The sequence below is a fragment of the Orcinus orca genome, chromosome 2, assembly GCF_937001465.1.
Source record: "Orcinus orca chromosome 2, mOrcOrc1.1, whole genome shotgun sequence".
NCBI lineage: Eukaryota > Metazoa > Chordata > Mammalia > Artiodactyla > Delphinidae > Orcinus > Orcinus orca.
The window spans coordinates 114,868,516-114,890,427 of record NC_064560.1 but is presented as its reverse complement, the minus strand read 5'-3'; the positions used below and the strand labels follow the sequence as shown (position 1 = coordinate 114,890,427).

The 21,912-nt window shown below is 40.3% G+C and overlaps 1 protein-coding gene across 3 annotated transcripts in view; it reads left to right on the top strand.

The window, feature by feature from the left end:
- The window catches only part of TUBGCP4 (tubulin gamma complex associated protein 4), a 47,654-nt gene that overhangs the window by 9,334 nt on the left and 16,408 nt on the right, over positions 1-21,912 (top strand). For 2 of the 3 annotated variants that reach the window (XM_012534557.3, XM_049705403.1), the window contains exons 2-9: positions 424-552; positions 3,448-3,570; positions 3,958-4,011; positions 4,453-4,509; positions 7,310-7,389; positions 8,807-9,008; positions 11,706-11,871; positions 12,110-12,234. In XM_012534557.3, the coding sequence (XP_012390011.1) occupies positions 424-552; positions 3,448-3,570; positions 3,958-4,011; positions 4,453-4,509; positions 7,310-7,389; positions 8,807-9,008; positions 11,706-11,871; positions 12,110-12,234 (936 nt within the window). Of the gene's footprint in view, positions 1-423; positions 553-3,447; positions 3,571-3,957; positions 4,012-4,452; positions 4,510-7,217; positions 7,390-8,806; positions 9,009-11,705; positions 11,872-12,109; positions 12,235-21,912 lie in introns of those variants that run through there. The other variant, XM_049705404.1, reaches the window with a different exon arrangement.

The following is a 21,912-nucleotide window of genomic DNA, read 5'->3' as shown; positions in this document are numbered from 1 at the left end:
AGCAGGCAGATTCTTAACCACTGTGCCACCAGGGAAGCCCCTAGTCAGTCTTTTATAATAATTTAGTATGGTTTGTAATCTGTAAAAATACTGGATCACTATGTTGTACACCTGAAACCAATATAATATTTATACTAAAATTTAAAAAAAAAAGCAGGTAGTAGTGGCTGCCTCTGTGGAGGTTGACTTATTTTTCATGTATACCATTTTGTACTGTTTAAATTCTTTACCATGCATTACTGCCTATTTCAATAAATAACTAAGTTGGGACTGGGGAACAACGTCTTTGTAGTGATTTGGAAATACTTTTGTTATCTAGAACTTACCAGTCTTAAATAGCCATCTTGCAAAGGGAGACAATCGTTCTAGTGAGTATAGTGAGTAGCAGGCATCAGCGTTTTTAGCATTATTCCTCTCCTGCAGGTGTCACAGGACTTCCCATTTCTCCATCCCAGTGAAACCAGTGTCCTGAATCGACTCTGCCGGCTGGGCACAGACTACATTCGTTTCACCGAGTTCATTGAACAGTACACGGGCCATGTGCAGCAGCAGGTAGGTTCCTGTTCTCAGGGAACGTACACCTCCCCAGGGCTGAAGCTATGTTAAGCTTTCAGTGAATCCATTGGTAATTCATGTGATGTAAGTGCCAAGAAGTTATGAATTTCTCATCACTGGAATTATTCAAGTGAAGGCAAGGTGACTGTACCTCAAACAAGGGGAAAATATACATGGGGACCAATTTAGGCAGATGGATGTAAGAGAAAGTATGCTTTGCCCAAGTTTTAAGAGACCTGAATTAAATCAGTTTGAGCTGGACCAGAGTTCCAGTCCCGGAGGTGAAAACACAAAGCATTATTTAAAATTCCTTTGCCACTTTGCTTCTAACTACCGTAGTTACATTGAGGCAGGCAACTAAAATCTTCAGGCTTCCTTTTTCTTATTTGTAAATAAGAGTTAAACTGGAGAAGGTTTTGGCATGTGGTAAGACTTAATAAATATTATTGATTAATATAAATTAATTGGAAGTCAGTGCTTTATAGTGTAGTGGCCAAAGATTTGTTTCCTGTCCATCACTTACTGGCCATAGACTGCTCAGCAGTAACCTGAGGCTCAGTTTCCTTACCTATAAAATGGGGATAGATAGTACCTATCTAATAGGGTTGTGGGGATTAAACAAGGTAATTCATGCGAAGTGCCTGGCATATAGTAGACACTCAAATTTTTTTTTTAAGAGAAATTTTAAAGTTCTTTTTTACTTTTAACAGTCTGCAATTCTGTCAGTGGTAAGTAAGAAGATTGCTGCATTGTGTGACTCTGATTCAATGATGACTATTTCCCAGTGGAAAGAATGATTCTGGTTGAAGAGAAAGGCAGAGACTTCTAGAAAGGAAAAGGAAGGATAGTTTTCTGAAACAATGCAGTCAGTACCACCTGGCCCCTGTTATATAAACTGGTTGTCAGGCCCTTGGTGGTAATCTATGGGACAAAGGAGTCAGAGAATAATGCCTTATATTTTCATCTCTGGGACAGGGATCCTGATTCAAACAGATTTTGTTGCAGAGAAAAGAATTTAAAATCTAATCAATGCCAGGGACTTCCCTGGTGGTGCAGTGGTTAAGAATCCGCCTGCCAAGGCAGGGGACATGGGTTCGAGCCCTGGTCCAGGAAGATCCCACATGCCACAGAGCCTGTGAGCCACAACTGCTAAACCTGCGCTCTAGAGCCCGCGAGCCACAACCACTGAGCCTATGTGCCAGAACTACTGAAGCCTGCGTGCCTAGAGCCCATGCTCCACAGCAAGAGAAACCACCGCAATGAGAAGCCCATGCACTACAACCAAGAGTAGCCCCTGCTCGCCGCAACTAGAGAAAGCCCGCATGCAGCAAGACCCAACGCAGCCAAAAATAAATAAATAAATTTATATTTAAAAAAACCTAATCAGTGCCAGTTTGCTATGAAGTCATAATAATGAGAACACAATGATCAAAGTTGGAACCTGTATACATATTAATATAGATGAAAAGGGCTCTTTAAGTGTTTGTATATAACACTTAAAAAAAACCAAACCTGTCCTATATTCGTGTGACTATGTGGATCTTATATGTGAATTCCTACTTTCCCAAATTCTAAAGATATTTGTAGTACCTTTTTCTTTTTTGAAAAGTAAAAGCAGTCTCATTTTTTCTTTCATTTTGTGATAAATGAAGACATTCAGTTCTCTGGAATGACACAACCAAAACAAAATCACCTGGTTGTAAGCCAATCTGGTCTATTTCACCCTATGCCTGTGCTATTCTTATTATAGCTGGGAACATTTATCTCCAGGAACTACTAGTATCCTCTGCAGCATCCTCTGGCTACAGTGTGCCTTATAACCTCTGAGCCCAAGCTTCCTACCACATTTGTTGCTGAATTCTGCTATGGTATCTACCACCACCAGAGCCTGACCATGCAAATCAGTACATAGCCAGAAAGGCTAGTCGTCATGGCCTCTAGTCAACTGTTAACTGCAATTCCCCCGTGTAGAAAAAGAATGCTTTTACAAAGAAACTGCAGCTTTCTGGAAAGACAAACCATATTTGTTAATAGCCTCTTGGTGAGTGTCTTCTAACTCCCCACGTTGGCTATCAGGTTCGGGTTTTTGATGAATTGCCATCTAGGCAGGAGAAGGGTTGTTAGAAGGAGGACTGAGATCATTTTATTTATTCAGTAAATAGTTACCATCTGTTCAAAGAACTGTGCTAGGAAATGAAATGCAAAGATGAACAAAGTATGGGCCCTCGCTTCATGAAGTTCTTGGTCTAGTGAGGGGACAGATAAACAAAAGTTCAGTTCCAGCACTAAACAGGGATGCTATGAAAGCAACAAAGGGGAGCTATTTATTCCCTAGGGAGAGTTAGAAAGGGCTTTTCAGGGAAGAGATGCTGGAGTTGGGTCCTGCAGGAAGAGTAGGTATTTGTCACAAACATGAGTTACAAGCAGACTACACTCATTCACAGGGGTGAGAGATAGAAACAAGGCACATTCAGGGAACTGCTGAGTAATTTGTAAATGAAGATGTGAAGTTGGAAGCAGTTAAAGATAATTTTAGAGAGAGAGTAAGGGCCAGAAGTTGTGTACCATGTAGAGGAGTTTAGATTTTATTCTGGGGCAAGGGGAAACCACCAAAGGGATTTAAGCTAGAAGTTACAAGGTTAGAATTGAGTTGTTGGAAAACCTCTAGTGACAGTATGGAGTAATACCTGGTTGGTTGTAACATCTGAGCCACTTGGAAAATGAAAACATTATCACATTTTAAAAGGTCTCTTCAGTCAGGTTTTCCTCTCATTGAAGCACTGCTTTGATAGGGAATTATTTAAACAAAAAAATGCCATTAATAAAGGATAATGTCTTCCTTGGGTTTCAGGGTCTGAGCTGAAAAGTTGACTTCTCTTTGTTTGATTTCAGGATCACCATCCATCTCAGCAGGGCCAAGGTGGGTCACATGGAATCTACCTAAGGGCCTTCTGCACGGGGCTGGATTCAGTTTTGCAGCCTTATCGCCAAGCACTGCTTGATTTGGAACAAGAGGTGAGAAGAAATACGGGAAGGAACACCTCTGGGACAGCAGATGAGGACATGTTCCTGATTTGTAATGCCCTTTGATACGGTCAGGTGGTTAAGAATGAGCTATTTTCTGCGTGGCTGGAGGGTAAGTGTGCTCTCTGTGATTGCCCAAGCCATGATCAAAGTGGCAAGTGGATCACGGCAAAGGTTCCTGAGTGAGTTTAGAAGAGCCCTAGCTTTGGTTTTGTTATCACCTGAAAATCAACATTAATAATCTTCTATAAATGATCAATTCTCAATACCCTAAAATGAACCCTAAGCATACTCTCACATTCACTTCCGGTTTTCATAGAAGAAATAGATTCAAGATATTTTATATGGAGCCATAATCAGAGTGTTTTTTTGTTGCAGTTCCTGGCTGACCCCCATCTCTCCATATCACATGTCAATTACTCCTTAGATCAGGTATGATGCCCAGATAACAAAATGCTTTGGAATCTGTTGATATCATTAGAATAATCTAACTTAAAATATTATTTTTGAGAACTTTTTTCCTTCTGGATTCAGAGCCCAGCATTTGATATTTTGTATGCTTTCCTAGATCAGAACTGTTTGAAAAGTTCCAAATTTAGTGAAAACTTACTGTGTGATGTTAATGCTCTAGATTGGCCTCAGTATTAGCAATTATGCTAGCCTCAAACATAGAAACTGCTTCTGTCTGCCATTCTCTTTCTATCTGCAGCCAACCCCTGTAGCAAATTGCCTTAGGATACTGGATCTTGGCTGTTCTGTGGTAGTGCCATCTTTATGTTAAGTGGGACTATTTAAAAACAAAGGCATTTCCTGATTTAATTTTTTTTCCTTGTATTTGATTATATACCATTCTAATTATTCTGTCCTTTGCAGTTCCAGCTCCTTTTCCCCTCTGTGATGGTTGTAGTAGAACAAATTAAAAGTCAAAAGGTGAGAATTTTCCTTTTTCCTTTTGCTCTGGTAAGCACCAAGGAAATACTCGTAATTAATTTTCCTTTACATTCTTTTTTGAAGAGCCTAGTTTTCAGAAGTTTTTATTACTTATTCATTCAGTGATATCTGCTTGAGTATCATGCTAAGTATCAGGAATGCAAAAATAAGTTAGGACCCTGCCCTTAAGCACCTCCTGGTCCAGAAGGTGGGGGAAATGATAATACATATACCCAAGAATGCTGCTGGGTAAGAGAACAATGCTACAGATACTTGGAGGTGAGAGCATTTTACACTAAGGATTCAGAACTGTTGGATATGGATCTTGAAGAGAAGCAGAAAGTTAATCCTTAGAAAGAAAGAAGGTAGTAGGTTTATCGTTAGGGTACTGGCAGTTTTCTGAGAATTCTTAAATCATTGGGTGAAACCCAGCTGTTTATTTTATTAGTTAAATATGCCTATTCTTATCACAAGTTTTTATTATATGCATTGAAAAATTAGGGTCTCCAGTGTCCAGAGAATGTCTTTTCTGGGTAGAATTAATAATTCTGAGATGCTTTGAGATTTTACATTAGAAGAAGTATCTGCTGGTTCATAATTGGATCAAAAAGGACAGATGGATTAAATATGTTTAGTTCATTCATGTTCTTAAGCTGTTATATTTGTGCCTTAGCTTATTAAGAGTGTTCATTTGAATATAACTAGTTAACTAGTCAGTTTGCCAGGTTGCTACTTCATTTTTTTGCTGTATAAGAAACTTACCCTCTGCTGCATTCATTCTGTGCTAGCAGAGCCAGCAGGGGAAGTGCTGTTTGACCCTGCAAAGCTGATGGCCCTCATCAAATAACATCGAGCTTTTATTTGCACTTGTTGCATACCAGGCACTCTGCTAAATGCTTTACATACATTATCACAGTCAATCCTCTAAAAAATCAAATAGGTTAAGAAATGTGCTTAGGGTCACACAGATGGTAGTAAATGGTACAACTAGGATGTAAACCCAGGGCTGTCTGACTCCAAAGACTATGCTCTTAACCACTCTACTAAACCATCTCCCAAAATTGGAGGGGAACTTCTAGGTAAGTGGGGTTAGTGTAAGGGTCCATACGTGCCGGCACGTCTCAGTTGACTTTGAGCTTCCGTTGGCCAAAGGAAGGAGAGTGGAAAATGAGTAGAGGGATTGCAGATGGGTGAACCTTCCTTCCTGCCGAGGAGGTTGTAGGAAGCTGAGTGCTAAGGCTCTAAAAAATGAGGTTGTGGGTGAGAATGGGGGAGTGCGAACAGGCACAGGGGATCCTTTTAGAGTGATGGAAATGTTATAAAACTGGATTACGGTGATGGTTGCACAATGCTGTAAATTTACTAAAAGTTGTTGAAAGTACCCTTAAAATAGGTGAATTTATTGTATATAACTTATACCTCAATAAAGCAGTTAAAAAAAAAAAAGCAGAGGCAAAAGGACATTGAAAGAGGAAGCAGATTTTTAGAAAAGTGTATACCTTGTAAGTAGTCTGGATTAGGCCTTAATCTGAAGTAAGAGCTTTCTTTACCTCTTTTCTTGGAATTTCAACTCTAAATGATTCTGGTTTTTCCTTAGTGCAGTAGTTCTCAAACTTCATTGTGCCTTAGAATCACCTGGAGCAGATTGTTAAAACCAGATCGCTGGGCCCTACCCCAGAGATTCTGATTCAGTAGGTCTGGAGTGAGGCCCAAGAATTTGCATTTCTTACAAGTTTCCAGGTGATGCAGCTGCTGCTGGGGGATGGGGGGGGATGGGGAGGGGCAGGGAGGTGGAGGGTCCATACTTCGACAACAACTATTGTGATGTTGTGATTTATAATAAGAAATATAGATTTGGTCTTCGTCCCGTTTCTGGCACAGAGCTTCTAAAACTCAGAATTTCCTAAGTAATAAGAGCAATAAAGGGGACTTGATATTCATAACAAACCCCTTTCTACCACACCTGAGTTTGTTAATGAGGTGATTTGGGGAAAGCACTTAATATGGGGCTGGTTGCCAGGGGAAACACCCACGTGATCGGAGGGTTGGAACTTTCAGTCCCACCATTCCCACCTGACCTCTGGGGAGAGAGGAGGGCGGAGAGCAGGGCAGAGAGCTAGAAATTGAGTTCAATCACCAATGGCCAGTGATTTAATTAATCCTGCCTGTGTAATGAAGGCTCCATAAAAACCAAAAAGGACGGGGTTTGGAGAGCTTCCAGATTGGTGAGCCAGAGTGCCTCTATGTGCCACGATGCCGGGCAGAAGCTCCTTTGTTCGGGACCTCGCCCTGTGTATCCTTTTCATCTGGGTGTTGACTCGTACCCTTTAGTATCCTTCATAATAAATAGGTAATCTAGTGAATAAGTGGGTTTCCTGAGTTCTGTGAGCTGCTCTAGCAAATTAGTGGAATCCAGGGAGGGGGAACCTCTGATCTATTAATCAGCCAGTTGGAAGCACAGGGAACAACCTGAACTTGTGATTGGCGTCGGAAATGGAGGGCAGTCTTGTGGGACTGAGCCCTTAACCTGTGGAATCTGATGCTATCTCTGGGTGGATAGTATCAGAATTGAGTTGGATTGTAGGACACCCAAGCTGGTGTCAGAGGATTGCTTGGTAGTGTGGGGAAACCCCCCACACATTGGCATTGGAGTCAGAATCAGAACTATACAAAAATCTTATGAGAAAGTTTATCCCCATTCTCTGCAGATTGTGCCCTCTGGATTGAATATAGAATATGAGATTGTGCTACATGAACTATTAAAATGGAATTCAGCTTGACAAGGCTGTATTTTCCACAGATTCATGGTTGTCAAATCCTGGAAACAGTGTACAAACACAGCTGTGGAGGTTTGCCTCCTGTTCGCAGTGCACTAGAAAAGTAAGTCACGGCTTCATTGGGGTTGGGAGGCGGAGTGGGTGGTCAGGTGACTTGATTTTGCACAAGTTTTATTTTCAGGTCATCTCAGGTTTCCTTCTGGGAAAAGTTATGACCAGGATGGAAAAGCCCCATGAGCAGAGGAGCCCATGTAATCCTTACGGTGGCTCAGAAATTGCAAAAAGGGGGTTTTAATAAAGTGTTGAGTATCGAAGCAAGGCTCTAGATGACCTTGAGGCAGTCCTTTTTCATTTTTGGATCTCATTATCCTTGGAGAATTTCCACTACATGTGCTGGATTATGCTTAGCTATGTCTAAACGTGTATTTTGAGTAGCTTTATAATCTTATAATGCCACTCTTAAAAATTTTATCCTAACAAAATTATTCAAAAGAAGAAAATAACCATATGCACAATCATTATTCACTGCAATGTTGTCTACTATATTAAGAAATTTAAAAAAAAAAATTAGAAAATTACCAGCAGCAGAAGAAAGCTGATTAAAGATATATTCACTTGGTAGACTATAATGCAATTAAAATTACAAATACTATAACAACATGTAAAAATATTTTTATAATACTATCTGAAAAAAAGGATACAAAATTTTATGATTACAACTGTATTAAATGTGGAGTATGATCAAAGACTGCCTGTAGAATGTTCCACAATCTGGATTTTTCTGATTATTTCCTCATGATTAGATTCAGGTTGAACATTTTTGGCAAGAATACTACATAGGTCATATTATTTCCTGTTACAGCATATCAGAAAGCACAAAAAGTAAGTTTGTCCCATTACTGGTGTTAAGTTTCATCACTTGGTTTAGGTGTTTTCCACCAGATCTCTCTGTTTTAGAGGGACGTTTTCCCCTTTGTCATTAATATGTTACCTGAGATGTGATCCCTTGAGACCATGTGAATATATCCCATTCTCCAGCAACCTTTCTGCATTTTGTTTCAGTCTCTGGATTTTGTTAGATAATACTTTTCCAGGTATATCAGCTTCTCACATACTGAATCTACTTTCCTTATGTGATTCCAACAAAAATAAAAACTAATTTAATACTGTGTTAGCCAAAAAGAGACTCCTGTAAGTCCATTTAATTTTAAAAGGAATCATCCATTTTGAAACTTGCTTTACTCAAAAAGAGGAAAAAAAATGTGCTTCTTCTAAAAGACTATCAGAACATTTACTGAACATTTCAGACTTTAGTACACTGGCTACAAGTTTGGAAATTTAACCACTTAGTTCATCCACAGACATTTAAGTTAAAATAGCACAATTATTTTTAGCTTAATTGGTCATTTCCCTTCTGCTGACCAAACCCTCAGGCCTCTGTTTATCCTGTAGCAGTTTAAAGCATGGGTTTAGTGTCCTCTTAGTGGACTTCTAAGGCTCTTGCTTTCCTCTCCACTCAGAATCCTGGCCGTGTGTCACGGGGTCATGTATAAGCAGCTCTCAGCCTGGATGCTACATGGACTCCTCTTGGACCAGCACGAAGAGTTCTTTATCAAACAGGGTCCATCTTCTGGTAATGTCAGTGCCCAGCCAGAAGAGGATGAGGAGGATCTGGGCATTGGGGGACTGACAGGAAAACAACTGAGAGAACTCCAGGACTTGGTGAGAGCCCAACCAGAAGTCTAGCCTGCTCCTGCCAGGAGTCGGAAAAGTCTACAGCTAGATGACCTTTTGGTGACTTGCCCCTGCCCCCAGCCCCCAGCTCATCATAGCCTGGGTACCTTCCATAAATTCTTTAGATGTAAACACTTGGCTTTATCTTAGCTTAATACTTAATGCCTAACAATGTGAGACTATAAAATAGAAAATATATTCGTGAGATTCCTTTTGTTTCCCCTCTTCCTGGTATACGCGTTTAAGAGAATAAGTCTTGTCTCTTCAGGTAGTCTTGTAGGTACCCAGAGATTTTACATGCAGTTTAGAGTTTTGATTAGACTCCCCAAAGTCCTGTATTGTTCTTATCCATTCATCCATTCATTTATCCTGTTACAACATTTTATTGAATGCCTGTTACATGCCAGGTACTGTTCCACATGCCACAACTGCATAAACAAATAAAATGTAGTAGTCCCTGTCCTTAAAGAGCTTATAGGTTGGTGGAAGATATATTACAGTGTACTAAGTGCTCTGGAAAGAGTAAGTATGGGTATCCTGGGAACATGGTCTTAGAGTAACTAGAGAAGGCTTTTCAGTGGAATGTATGTCTAAATTGCAAAGAGTTTGGGAGGAGGACTTCCCTCACGGTTCAGTGGTTAAAACTCCAAGCTTCCACTGCATGGGGTGCGGGTTTGATCCCTGGTCGGGGAACTAAGATCCCACATGCTGCACGGTCAAAAAGAAAAAAAAAAATTCCAAGCATAGGAAAGGACTGTGTAAAGTATACAGAGGCCATGAAGGACATGGCTCATTTGGGGAACCGTTAGTGATTCAATTGAGAGAGTCAAGTAAATAAAGGCTGAGATGTAGAGTGTAAGGGACAGTGGGGGGGCGGGTGTGGGAAGTGGCAGTCAATGAAGCTTTTGAGATGAGCAGAGGTAAGATCATGAAAGCCCTTGTAAACAATGGGAAGGAATTTAGACTTGAGCCTGAAGAGAGCTGGGAACCGTGAAGAATTTTAGGCAAGAGGTTAACCTACCTCTGTATGTTAGATCAGACTTTATGATAGATCATTCTAGAAACTGTGCGGGGAATCGTTTTTTAAAAAATTAAGATTAGCAGCAAGTAGTTCAGTTAGGAGAATGTTGGGGACATTAGCTGAAAAATAATGGTGGCCTACACCAAGGGTGGGAACAGTAAATATGGTGAAGAATAGAGGCTTGAGAGAGATTAAGGAGCTGGAACAGGTAGGTCGTGGTGATTGATTGGCTATGGGTCCAGAGGGAAGAATCAAGGATGATACCCAAGTCTCTGCCTTTAGTAGTGGGCGAGTGGTGATGATAAGGAACATGGATTGCTGGTGTCAGGGGAAAGAAGATGGGTCTAACTTTGGACACATTGAGTTTGAGGTACTTGTAGGAAATGACCAGTGGGCTGAGCCTAGAGCTCATGAGAATAATCTAGTTTAAAGTCTTAGGAGTCATCGGCATACAGAAGTTTTTAATTTGGGGTTCACGAGTGGCATCAGAGGGTCTGTGAAGTGTACGGTTATATATTTTTCTGGAAGGTCCGTAGCTTTTATAATTGCAGAGTCCTGTGATGCAGAAAGATTAAAAATATCTCTTATGATGATCAGTTCAGCCTTAGAAGAAGATGTGATTGTCTAGGAAGAGTGTTGAGAGCCAGAGGAGAAGAGGGTCTAGGATAGTGCCCCGAGGCACACCAGCACCCAAGCCCAAAACTAAAAGGGTGAATAGCAGAGATCAAAGTCAGGAGTATGGAGCCTAAAGTTCCAGTTGGAGCTGGATAAGGGTCAACTCAAAAGCAAGTCACGGAACAGAAGGGGCCTGAGTGATTGGGTGGTGAGTGGGCTAGATCAGTGGTTCTCAAACTGGAGAGTGCCTCAGAATCACCTGGAGAGCTAGTTAAAACACGGACTGCTGGGCCTACCCCCCAGGTTTTCTGTAAATCTGGGGAGGGGCTTGAAAATTTGCATTTCTAACAAGCTCCCAAGTGAGGCCAATTGTGCTGGTCCAGGAGCCAGGCTTTGAGAACCACTTGGCTAAATGAGTCAGGCTTGTGTAAAGAGCTGGGCAGAGCAGGCATATGCACAAGATAATAAATCGTAGACATGTAGATCTGGAAAAAAACAAAGATCAATTATTCCATGGTACAAGTAAGGAGACTGGGTTCCAGACCTACTGCACAAGTTTTTTTTGTTTGTTTCTTTGTTTGTTTGTTTTTTGCGGTACGCGGGCCTCTCACTGCTGTGGCCTCTCTGTTGCGGAGCACAGGCTCCAGACGCGCAGGCTCAGCGGCCATGGCTCACGGGCCCAGGCGCTCCGCGGCATGTGGGATCTTCCCGGACCGGGGCATGAACCCGTGTCCCCTGCATCGGCAGGCGGACTCTCAACCACTGCGCCACCAGGGAAGCCCCTGCACAAGTTTTTACACAGTAGCCAAGGCAGAGGGCTAAAATCCTAATGTTAATAAAACCACTGCTATTTCCACCATGCTATCTTGCTGCCTAAAAATGGAATACATTTCTCTAGCACCAGTAGTGTAACAATTATGCAACTTCATATTTAAAGTCCCTGCTTCTAGAAAATGTAAATCACGGGTTGGGAGACCTGCTGGATGTTTCCTTGCTTTCCCTTTGTCACTTCCTACGTCATCTCTGATACGGATTATTTCTTTGACCAGCGCCTGATAGAAGAAGAGAACATGCTGGCACCATCTCTAAAGCAGTTTTCTCTGCGAGTGGAGATTCTGCCGTCCTACATTCCAGTGAGGGTTGCTGAAAAAATCCTGTTTGTTGGAGAATCTGTCCAGATGTTCGAGAATCAAAATGTAAACCTGACTAGGAAAGGTAGGAATCTCCTTGCCCAACTGTACCCCATCCTCAAAGGCTTATTTGATGCTGTGTGGCCCCAAAGTCTGCCTGGGCAGGGTGGGTGGTTACTGACCTTTATGTTCTGAGATTTCAGCACAGCTGTGAGTGATATGCTTACCTGAGAAGCAGGTGAAATAGCTGTGGCACTGGGATGAGAAACCCTTGCCTGTGCAGGTTCCCTGTCTTCCTTTGACAGTGCCTTCCCGTTTTGCAGGATCCATTTTGAAAAACCAGGAGGACACTTTTGCTGCAGAGCTGCATCGTCTCAAGCAGCAACCCCTCTTCAGCCTGGTGGACTTTGAGCAGGTGGTGGATCGTATACGTAGTACTGTGGCTGAGGTTTGTCTTTCTTAGTATATTTTCTTCGGAAGAAAATAGGTTAGTTCCCCCAAAATTGAGTACTTGACTTTTGTTTCTTCTTAATGTGATTAGAACTTAGCTTGGAGGGAATTGAGAGAGTTGAAGGGCAGGAAGTAGAAAATAAAAGCATTCTCTCTGTTTTTAATAATAGAACTGCCTTAGCCTTTTCCCACCTGACAGGAGTTTGATTGTTAGCTAGTTAGTTAATTAGTTGAATAAAGGGAGGTCTTGGTTTCATTTCAGACTGTCAGCATTTTGAGTCTGTCTGTATAGTTGGCAATGACTTCAGGAAATCAACTGATTCTGACTAAATTTAGTGCCTTACTTATATTTTAGAATGGCTTTATTATATATCCCTTAATTTATGGATATGATAATTTTAGGAAGGCAGAACAAGTAATATTTTTCCATTCTTATAAATGAAAATAATTCTCAGAAAGCTAACTTCTCTGGTGTCACATGGTGAGTAACAAAGGTGGGCTCAGAAACAAGTCTTTGACTCCTAGTTCAGTGTTTTTAAGTGAATTGTGCTTCATCCACCAACTTAAATTGTGACCAGTAATTTTTCAAATGGGCATATGTTCTGTGGCGTATAATAAGATTTGATGCACAGGTGTGTGATAATGTGAAATGAGATCTTTTGTTAGTTGTGTTAACTTATTAGTGGTTTTCAACTCTGGCTATGCATAGAACGGCGTGGGGAAATCTGAAAACATGCACTTGCACCAAATCCTTACCTCCAGAGTTTCTGACTCATAGGTCAGGAGGGAGTCAGTACTGGTAGGTACTTGTACTTACACCAGCCAATCAACAAACCTCTGCAGGTGATTTTGAAGCACAGGGGCACTAGGGTCAGTGTCTAAAATTGCTAAGATTAGTGTCAGATATACTCATGTTGGAAGCACAGTAATCTACCATGAATATGATTTCCTTTTCTGGTCACTATCTCAAAAATTCCAAGGCACTGGAGACAGAGCTGTAATGTAGACATAGAATATTAGATCTTGAGGTGACCTTGAAGTATCACTTAATTTGATTCCTTATGGGAAAGTAAATATCTAAACTACCCAGAATACATATTTCTGTCCATTCAGACTTTCAAGACACTGCCTCTCCATCTATAGCCAAGGCAGCTGTTGTCTAGGGGACTGGTGCCTTCACTCCCTTTCATCTTACTGACTTGATTTCTCTTCTGTTATCATTTTTGTTGTAACTCTTTAGGAAATATAGTTAATGGAGGAAAGTAAAATTTTATTAAATGAATAACATAGAATTTCAAAATTGTTTCCTTGGGAAATTTTGAAACGCATATGTTGCTCAAAATTATATTTCCAGTTTGTAAAAATGATAGACAAAGAATTGAAGCTCAGACTCTTGGAAGCTAATACTTTGACAGCTATAATTGTAACAATAATAACAGCTTAAAGTAATAAAAAGAGAGTGTACCAGAGAGGAAAAGGGAACAGTGTCTTGCAAATACATATCATACTCACCCCCTTTTGGATCTCCTTCTCTCCTTTTTCATTTTTTAAAAAGGTATACATACCATATGAATCTTTATATAAGGTTTAAAAACAAGCAGCGCTAATCTGGTGTTAGATGTCAGGATAGCATTTGCCTTTGGTAGGTGGAAAGGACATGGGTGGGCCTTTCAGGATGCTGGTTATACAGGTGTGTTCATTTTGTGAGAATTCTTCAAGCTGTAAGCTTACAGTTGGTGCACTTTTCTGTATGTATTTTAGTACTTCAACAAAAATATTTAAAAAATTAATTGCTAGATACGTAATAGGTTTTTTTTGTTAATTTTATCTCTAGTTGGTTACTACTTATATAGAAAAATTGTGGTATTAATTTTTGTAGGTTAATCTTATACCTGGCAACTTATTGAAGTCTTTTTCTTTTTTAGTTTTAATGGTTTGTCTGTTAATTCTATTGATTTTCCTCACTAATGATCATATCATTTGCAATTATTGAAAGTTTTACAATTTTCCTTCCAATTTTTCAACTTTTGCTTTTTTTTCTTACAGCCTTAACTAGGATCTCTAGTACGGCATTCAACAGCTGGGTTGATAGTTGATATAAGCTATGTTAAACAATAGAGGTGATATGGGCATCCTTGATTTGTTGGCTCTTAAAGATAATGCATCTAAAGTTTCTGTGTTACTTTAGTGTTTGCTGTAGGCTTTGGCACATGAGTTTATCAAGTTTAAAAAAATTACCTTCTCTTCCTAGTTTGCTGTGAGTTTTTATAATAAATAGATGTTGAATTTTATCACTGCTTATTCTATATCAGTTAAGGTGCAGTTTTTTTGTTTTGTTTTTTTTGCGGTACGCAGGCCTCTCACTGTTGTGGCCTCTCTCATTGCGGAGCACAGGCTCCAGACGCGCAGGCTCAGCAGCCGTGGGTCATGGGCCTAGCTGTTCCATGGCATGTGGGATCTTCCCGGACCGGGGCATGAACCTGCGTCCCCTGCATTGGCAGGCGGACTCTCAACCACTGCACCACCAGGGAAGCCCTAAGGTGCAGTTTTTTGCTCTGAGTTCTTTTTCTCCTTCAGTCTATTCATAAGGTAAATTCCTGTTTAGATTTTCAGATGTTGAATCTTCCTGAGATAAACCATACTTGAGCGTGATGTTTTATTTTTTAATGTAGTGTTGGATTTAGTTAGCCAAAACGTGTTTGGAATTTTTGTATCTACATTTACTAGTGAAATAGACTATACTTTTCTCTTCCTGTATTGTTCTCATGTGGTTGTGGAATAAAGATTATATATAAGCCTTATAAAATGAGCTTGGTGTCTATCACTGTTTTCCTGTTTTTTAGAACAGTTAATGTAAGACAAGAATTTTTACTGAAAGTTTGATTGAACTAACCTGAAAAATTATGTAAGTTAGGTTTTTTTAGGAGAGGAAATCTTCACTGATTCAATATATTTAAAACCTATTAATCTATTTAAGACATTTATTTCTTCTTGTAGCACTTTTGGTATTTTCTACTTTTCAAGGAACTTACCCATTTCATCTAAATTTATTTGGGACTTCCCTGGTGGTCCAGTGGTTAAGACACCATGCTTCCACTGCAGGGGGCACGGGTTCAATTCCTGGTCAGAGAACTAAGATCCCACATGCCGTGCACCGTGGCCAAAAAATTAAAAAAAAAAAAAAAAAAAGACAGCCACTGTAACATGTGTGAGGTGATATCTCATTGTGGTTTTGATTTGCATTTCCCTGATAGTTGGTGATGTTGAGCATCTTTTCATGTTCCTGTTGGCCATTTGGATGTCTTCTTTGGAAAAAAGCCTATTTAGTACCTCTGCCCATTTTTCAACAGGATTGTTTGGGGGTTTTGGTTGTTGTTATTGAGTTGAATGAGTTCTTTCTGTGTTTTGGATTTTAACCCCTTATCAAATATACGATTTGCATATATTTTCTCCCATTCTGTAGGTTGCCTTTTCATTTTGTTGATTGTTTCTTTTGCTGTGCAGAAGCTTTTAAGTTTGATATAGTCCCACTTTGTGCTTTCTTTTTCTTTTGTTGTTTGTGTTTTTGGTGTCACATCCAAAAAAAATCATTGCCAAGACCACTGTTTTCTATTTTTTAATATTTATTTATTTATTTGGCTGCACCAGGTCTTAGTTGCAGCATGCAGGATCTTTTTTTAGTTGCAGCATGCGGGCTCTTAGTTGGAGCATGCCAGATCTAGTTCCCCGACCAGGGATTGAACCTGGGCCCCCTGCATTGGGAGTGTGGAGTCTTAACCACTGGACCACCAGGGAAGTCCCGCCAAGACCAATGTTGAAGAACTTCTTCCTTACATTTTCCTCTAGGAGTTCTTCTGCTATCAGGTCTTATGTTTACGTCTTTGATCTATTTCAAGTTAATTTTTGTGCATGGTGTGACACAGGGGTCCAATTTCATTTTTCTGTATGTGCTTATCCAGTTTTCCCAGCACCATTTGTTGAAAAGAGACTATCCTTTGCCCTTGGGTGTTCTTGGCTCCCTTGTCAGATATTAATTGACTATATAAGCGGGGCTTTGATTCTAAGTTTTCTGTTCCATTGCTCTATGTCTTTTCCTGCCAGTTCCATACTGTTTTATTTTTTTATATTGGAGTATATTTGATTTACAGTGTTGTGTCAGTTTCAGATATACAGCAGAGTGATTTAGTTATACATACATCTGTTCTTTTTCAGATTCTTCTCCCATGTAGGTTATTACAGAGTACTGAGTAAAGTTCCCTGTGCTATCCAGTAGGTCCTTGTTGATTATCTATTTTATATATAGTATTGTGTATATGTTAATCTCAACCTCCTAATTTATCCCTACCCCCCACCTTTCCCCTTCGGTAACCATAGGTTTGTTTTCTAAGTCTGTGAGTCTATTTCTGTTTTATAAGTAAGTTCTTCTGTATCATTTTTTTTAGATGCCACATATAATTGATATCATATGATATTTGTCTTTTCTCTGTCTGACTTACTTCACTTAGTATGATAATCTCTAGGTCCATCCATGTTGCTGCAAATGGCATTATTTCATTCTCTTTTTATGGCTGAGTAATATTGCATTGTATATATGGACCACATCTTCTTTCATCATTCATCTGTAGATGGACATTTATGTTGCTTCCACGTCTTGGCTATTGTAAATAACGTTGCTATGAACATTGGGGTGCATGTATCTTTTCAAAGTATGGCTTTCTTCGTATGTATGCCCAGGAGTGGGCTTGCTGGATCATATGGAAGCTCTATTTTCAGTTTTTTAAGGAACCTCCATACTGTTCTCCATAGTGGCTGTACCAATTTACATTCCCACCAACAGTGTAGGAGGGTTCCCTTTTCTCCACATCCTCTCTAGCATTTATTGTTTGTAGATTTTTTTTTTTTTTTTCTCAGTATGCGGGCATCTCACTGTTGTGGCCTCTCCCGTTGCGGAGCACAGGCTCTGGACACGCAGGCCCAGCAGCCATGGCTCATGGGCCCAGCTGCTCCGCAGCATGTGGGATCCTCCCAGACCGGGGCACGAACCCATGACCCCTGCATCGGCAGGTGGACTCCCAACCACTGCGCCACCAGGGAAGCCCCTGTTTGTAGATTTTTTGATGATGGCCATTCTGACTGGTGTGAGGTGATACCTCACTGTAGTTTTGATTTGTATTTCTCTAGTAATTAGCAGTGTTGAGCATCTTTTCATGTGCTTTTTGGCCATCTGTATGTCTTCGTTGGAGAAATGTCTATTTAAATCTTCTGCCCATTTTTTGATTGGGTTGTTTGTTTTTCTGATATTGAGCTGCATGAGCTGCTTGTATATTTTGGAAATTAATCCCTTGTCGGTAGCTTCATTTGCGAATATTTTCTCCTATTCTGTGGGTTGTCTTTTCATTTTGTTTATGGTTTCCTTTGCTGTGCAAAAGCTTTTAAGTTTCATTAGCTACCTTTTTTTTTTAATTACTCTAGAAGGGGATGTCCAAAAAGATATTGCTGTGATTTATGTCAAAGAGTGTTCTGCCTATGTTTTCCTCTAAGAGTTTTATAGTATCTGGTCTTACATTTAGGTCTTTAATGCATTTTGAGTTTATTTTTGTGTATGGTGTTAGAGAATGTTCTAATTTCATTCTTTTTTTTTTTTTTCTGGCTGGATTGGGTCTTTGTTGCTGCGCGCAAGCTTTCTCTAGTTGTGGTGAGTGGGGGCTACTCTTTGTTGCGGTGTGCAGGCTTCTCATTGTGGTGGCTTCTCTTGTTGCGGAGCACAGGCTCTAGGCATGCGGGCTTCAGTAGTTGTGGCACGTGGGCTCAGTGGTTGTGGCTTGTGGGCTTAATTGCTCCGCAGCATGTGGGATATTCCTGGACCAGGGCTCAAACCTGTGTTCCCTGCATTGACAGGAGGATACTTAACCACTGTGCCACCATGGAAGCCCTAACTTCATTCTTTTACATGTAGCTGTCCAGTTTTCCCAGCACCACTTACTGAAGACACTGTCTTTTCTCCATTGTATATTCTTGCCTCCTTTGTCGTAGATTAGTTGACCATAGGTGCGTGGATTTATCTCTGGGCTTTCTATCCTGTTCCATTGATCTATAAGTCTGCTTTGTGCCAGTACCATACTGTTTTAATTAATGTAGCTTTATAGTATAGTCTGAAGTAGGGGAGCCTGATTCCTCCAGCTCCATTTTTCTTTCTCAGGATTACTTTGGCTATTGGGGTCTTTTTGTGTCTCCATTCATTGATGAGCTCTAGTAGTTTTCTGGTGGTATCTTTAGGATTTTCTATGTATAGTATCATGTCATCTGCAAACAGTGACAGTTTTACTTCTTCTTTTCCAGTTTGGATTCCTTTTATTTCTTTTTCTTCTCTGATTGCCGTGCCTAGGACTTCTAAAACTATGTTGAGTAAAAGTGGCGAGAGTAGACATCCTTGTCTTGTTCCTGTTCTTAGAAGACATGCTTTCAGCTTTTCACTGTTGAGTATGTTAGCTGTAGGTTTGTCATATATGGCCTTTACTATGTTGAGGTAGGTTCCCTCTGTGCCCACTTTCTAGAGAGTTTTTATCATAAATGGGTGTTGGATTTTGTCAAAAACTTTTTCTGCTTCTGCTGACATGATCATATGGTTTTTATTCTTCAATTTGTTAATGTGGTTTATCACACTGATCGATTTGCAGATATTGAAAAAATCCTTGCATCCCTGGGATAAATCCCACTTGATCATGGTGTCTGATCCTTTTAATGTATTGTTGGGTTTGGTTTGCTAGTATTTTTTTTTTTTTTTTTTTTTTTTGGCTGCGTTGGGTCTTTGTTGCTGTGCACGGGCTTTTTCTACTTGCACTGAGTGGGGGCTACTCTTCATTGCGGTGTGCAGGCTTCTCATTGTGGTGGCTTCTCGTGGAGCACGGGCTCTAGGCACGCAGGCTTCAGTAGTTGTGACACGTGGACTCAGTAGTTTTGGCTCACGGGCTGTAGAGCGCAAGCTCAGTAGTTGTGGCACATGGGCTTAGTTGCTCCATGGCATGTGGGATCTTCCTGGACCAGGGCTCGAACCTGTGTCCCCATTGGCAGGTGGATTCTTAACCACTGCGCCACCAGGGAAGTCCCGGTTTGCTAGTATTTTGTTGAGGATTTTTGCATCTATGTTCATCAGTGATATTGGCCTGTAACTTTCTTTTTTTGTGGTATCTTTGGTTTTGGTATCTTTGTCTCTTTTGGTATCAGGGTGATGGTGGCCTCGTAGAATGAGCTTGGGAGTGTTCCTCTGCAAGTTTTTGAATTAGTTTGAGAAGGATAGGTGTTAGCTCTTCTCTAAATGTTTGACAGAATTTGCCTGTGAAGCCATCTGGTCCTGGACTTCTGTTTGTTGGAAGTTTTAAAATCATTGTTTCAATTTCAGTACTTGTGATTGGTCTGTTCATATTTTCTATTTCCTGGTTCAGTCTTGGAAGCTTGTACCTTTCTAAGAATTTATTCCATTTCTTCTAGGTTGTCCATTTTATTGGCATATCGTTGCTTGCTGTAGTCTCTTATGATCCTTTGTATTTCTGTGATGTCTGTTGTAACTTCTCCTTTTTCATTTCTAATTTTATTGATTTTAGCCCTCTCCCTTTTTTTTTGTTTAAAGATTTTTTTTTGATGTGGACCATTTTTAAAGTCTTTATTGAATTTGTTACAATATTGCTTCTGTTTTATGTTTTGGTTTTCTCACCACGAGCTCCCCAACCAGTGATTAAGCCCGCACACCTTGCATTGGGAGGTGAAGTGTTAATCATTGGACTGCTAGGGAAGTCCCTCCCTTTTTTTCTTGATGAATCTGGCTAAAGGTTTATCAATTTTGTTTATCTTTTCAAAGAACCAGCTTTTAGTTGCAATGTTTTCTTCGTCTCTGTTTCAATTATTTCTTCTCTGATCTTTATGATTTTTTCTGCTAACTTTGTGTTTTGTTTGTTCTTCTTTCTCTAGTTGTTTGAGATTTTTCTTGTTTCCTCAGGTAAGACCATATTGCTGTAAACTTCCCTCTTAGAACTGCTTTTGCAGTGTCCCTTAGATTTTGAATCATCATGTTTTCATTTTCATTTGTCTCTAGGAATTTTTCAATTTCCTCTTTGGTTTCTTCAGTGATCCATTGGTTGTTTAATAGTATATTGTTTAGGGCTTCCCTGGTGGCGCAGTGGTTGAGAGTCCGCCTGCCGATGCAGGGGACACGGGTTTGGGCCCCGGTCCGGGAAGATCCCACATGCCGCGGAGCGGCTGGGCCCGTGAGCCGTGGCCGCTGAGCCTGTGCATCCGGAGCCTGTGCTCCACAGCGGGAGAGGCCACAACAGTGAGAGGCCCGCGTACGGCAAAAAAAAAAAAAAAAAAAAAGTATATTGTTTAGCCTCCACATGTTTGTGTTTTTGTTTTTTTCTTGTAGTTGATTGCTGATCTCATAGTGTTGTGGTCGGAAAAGATGCTTGATATGATTTCAATTTTCTTAAATTTATCAAGGGTTGCTTTGTGGCTTAGCATGTGATCTATCCTGGAGAATGTTCTGTGTGCACTTGAGAAGAATGTGTATTCTGCTGCTTTCAGATTGAATGCTCTATAAATATCAATTAAATCCATCTGGTCTAATGTGTCATTTAAAGCTTCTGTTTCCTTATTAATTGTCTGTCTGGATGATCTGCCCATTGATGTAAGTGGGGTGTTAAGTCCCCCACTATTATTGTGTTACTATTGATTTCTCCTTTTATGACTGTTAGCATTTGCCTTATATATTGAGGTGCTCCTATGTTGGGTGCATATATATTTATAATTGTTATATCTTCTTCTTGGATTGATACCTTGATCATTATGTAGTGTCCTTCTTTGTCTCTTTATAACAGTCTTTATTTTAAAGTCTATTTTGTCTGATATGAGTATTGCTACTCCAGCTTTCTTTTGATTTTCATTTGCATGGAATATCTTTTTCCATCACCTCACTTTCAGGCTATGTATCCCTAGATCTGAAGTGGGTCTCTTGTAGACAGCATGTATATGGGTCTTGTTTTTGTATCCATTCAGCAAGTCTGTGTCTTTTGGTTGGAGCATTTAATCCATTTACATTTAAGGTAGTTATTGATTTGTATGTCCTTATTGCCATTTTGTTAATTGTTTGGGGATTTTTTTTTTTTTTTTTGGTGATACGCGGGCCTCTCACTGTTGTAGCCTCTCCCGTTGTGGAGCACAGGCTCCGGACGCGCAGGCTCAGCGGCCATAGCTCACGGGCCCAGCCGCTCCGCGGCATGTGGGATCTTCCCGGACCGGGGCACAAACCTGTGTCCCCTGCATCGGCAGGTGGACTCTCAACCACTGCACCACCAGGGAAGCCCTGGGGATTGTTTTTGAAGGTCTTTCTTCTTCCCTTCTTCTTTTGTTCCCTTCTCTTGTGATTTGATGACTATCTTTAGTGTTGTGTTTGCATTCCTTTTTCCTTTTTATGTGTATATCTATTGTAGATTTTTGGTTTGCAGTTACCATGAGGTTTGATATAGCAGTCTATTATATATCCAAGATTGTTTTAAGTTGCTGGTCTCTTAATTTCAAATGCATTTCCAGTATCCTGCATTTGTACTCCGCTCTTCTCACGATTGCTGGTGTTTTTTTAAATAAATTTATTTATTTGGGCTGCATTGGGTCTTCATTGCTGTGCATG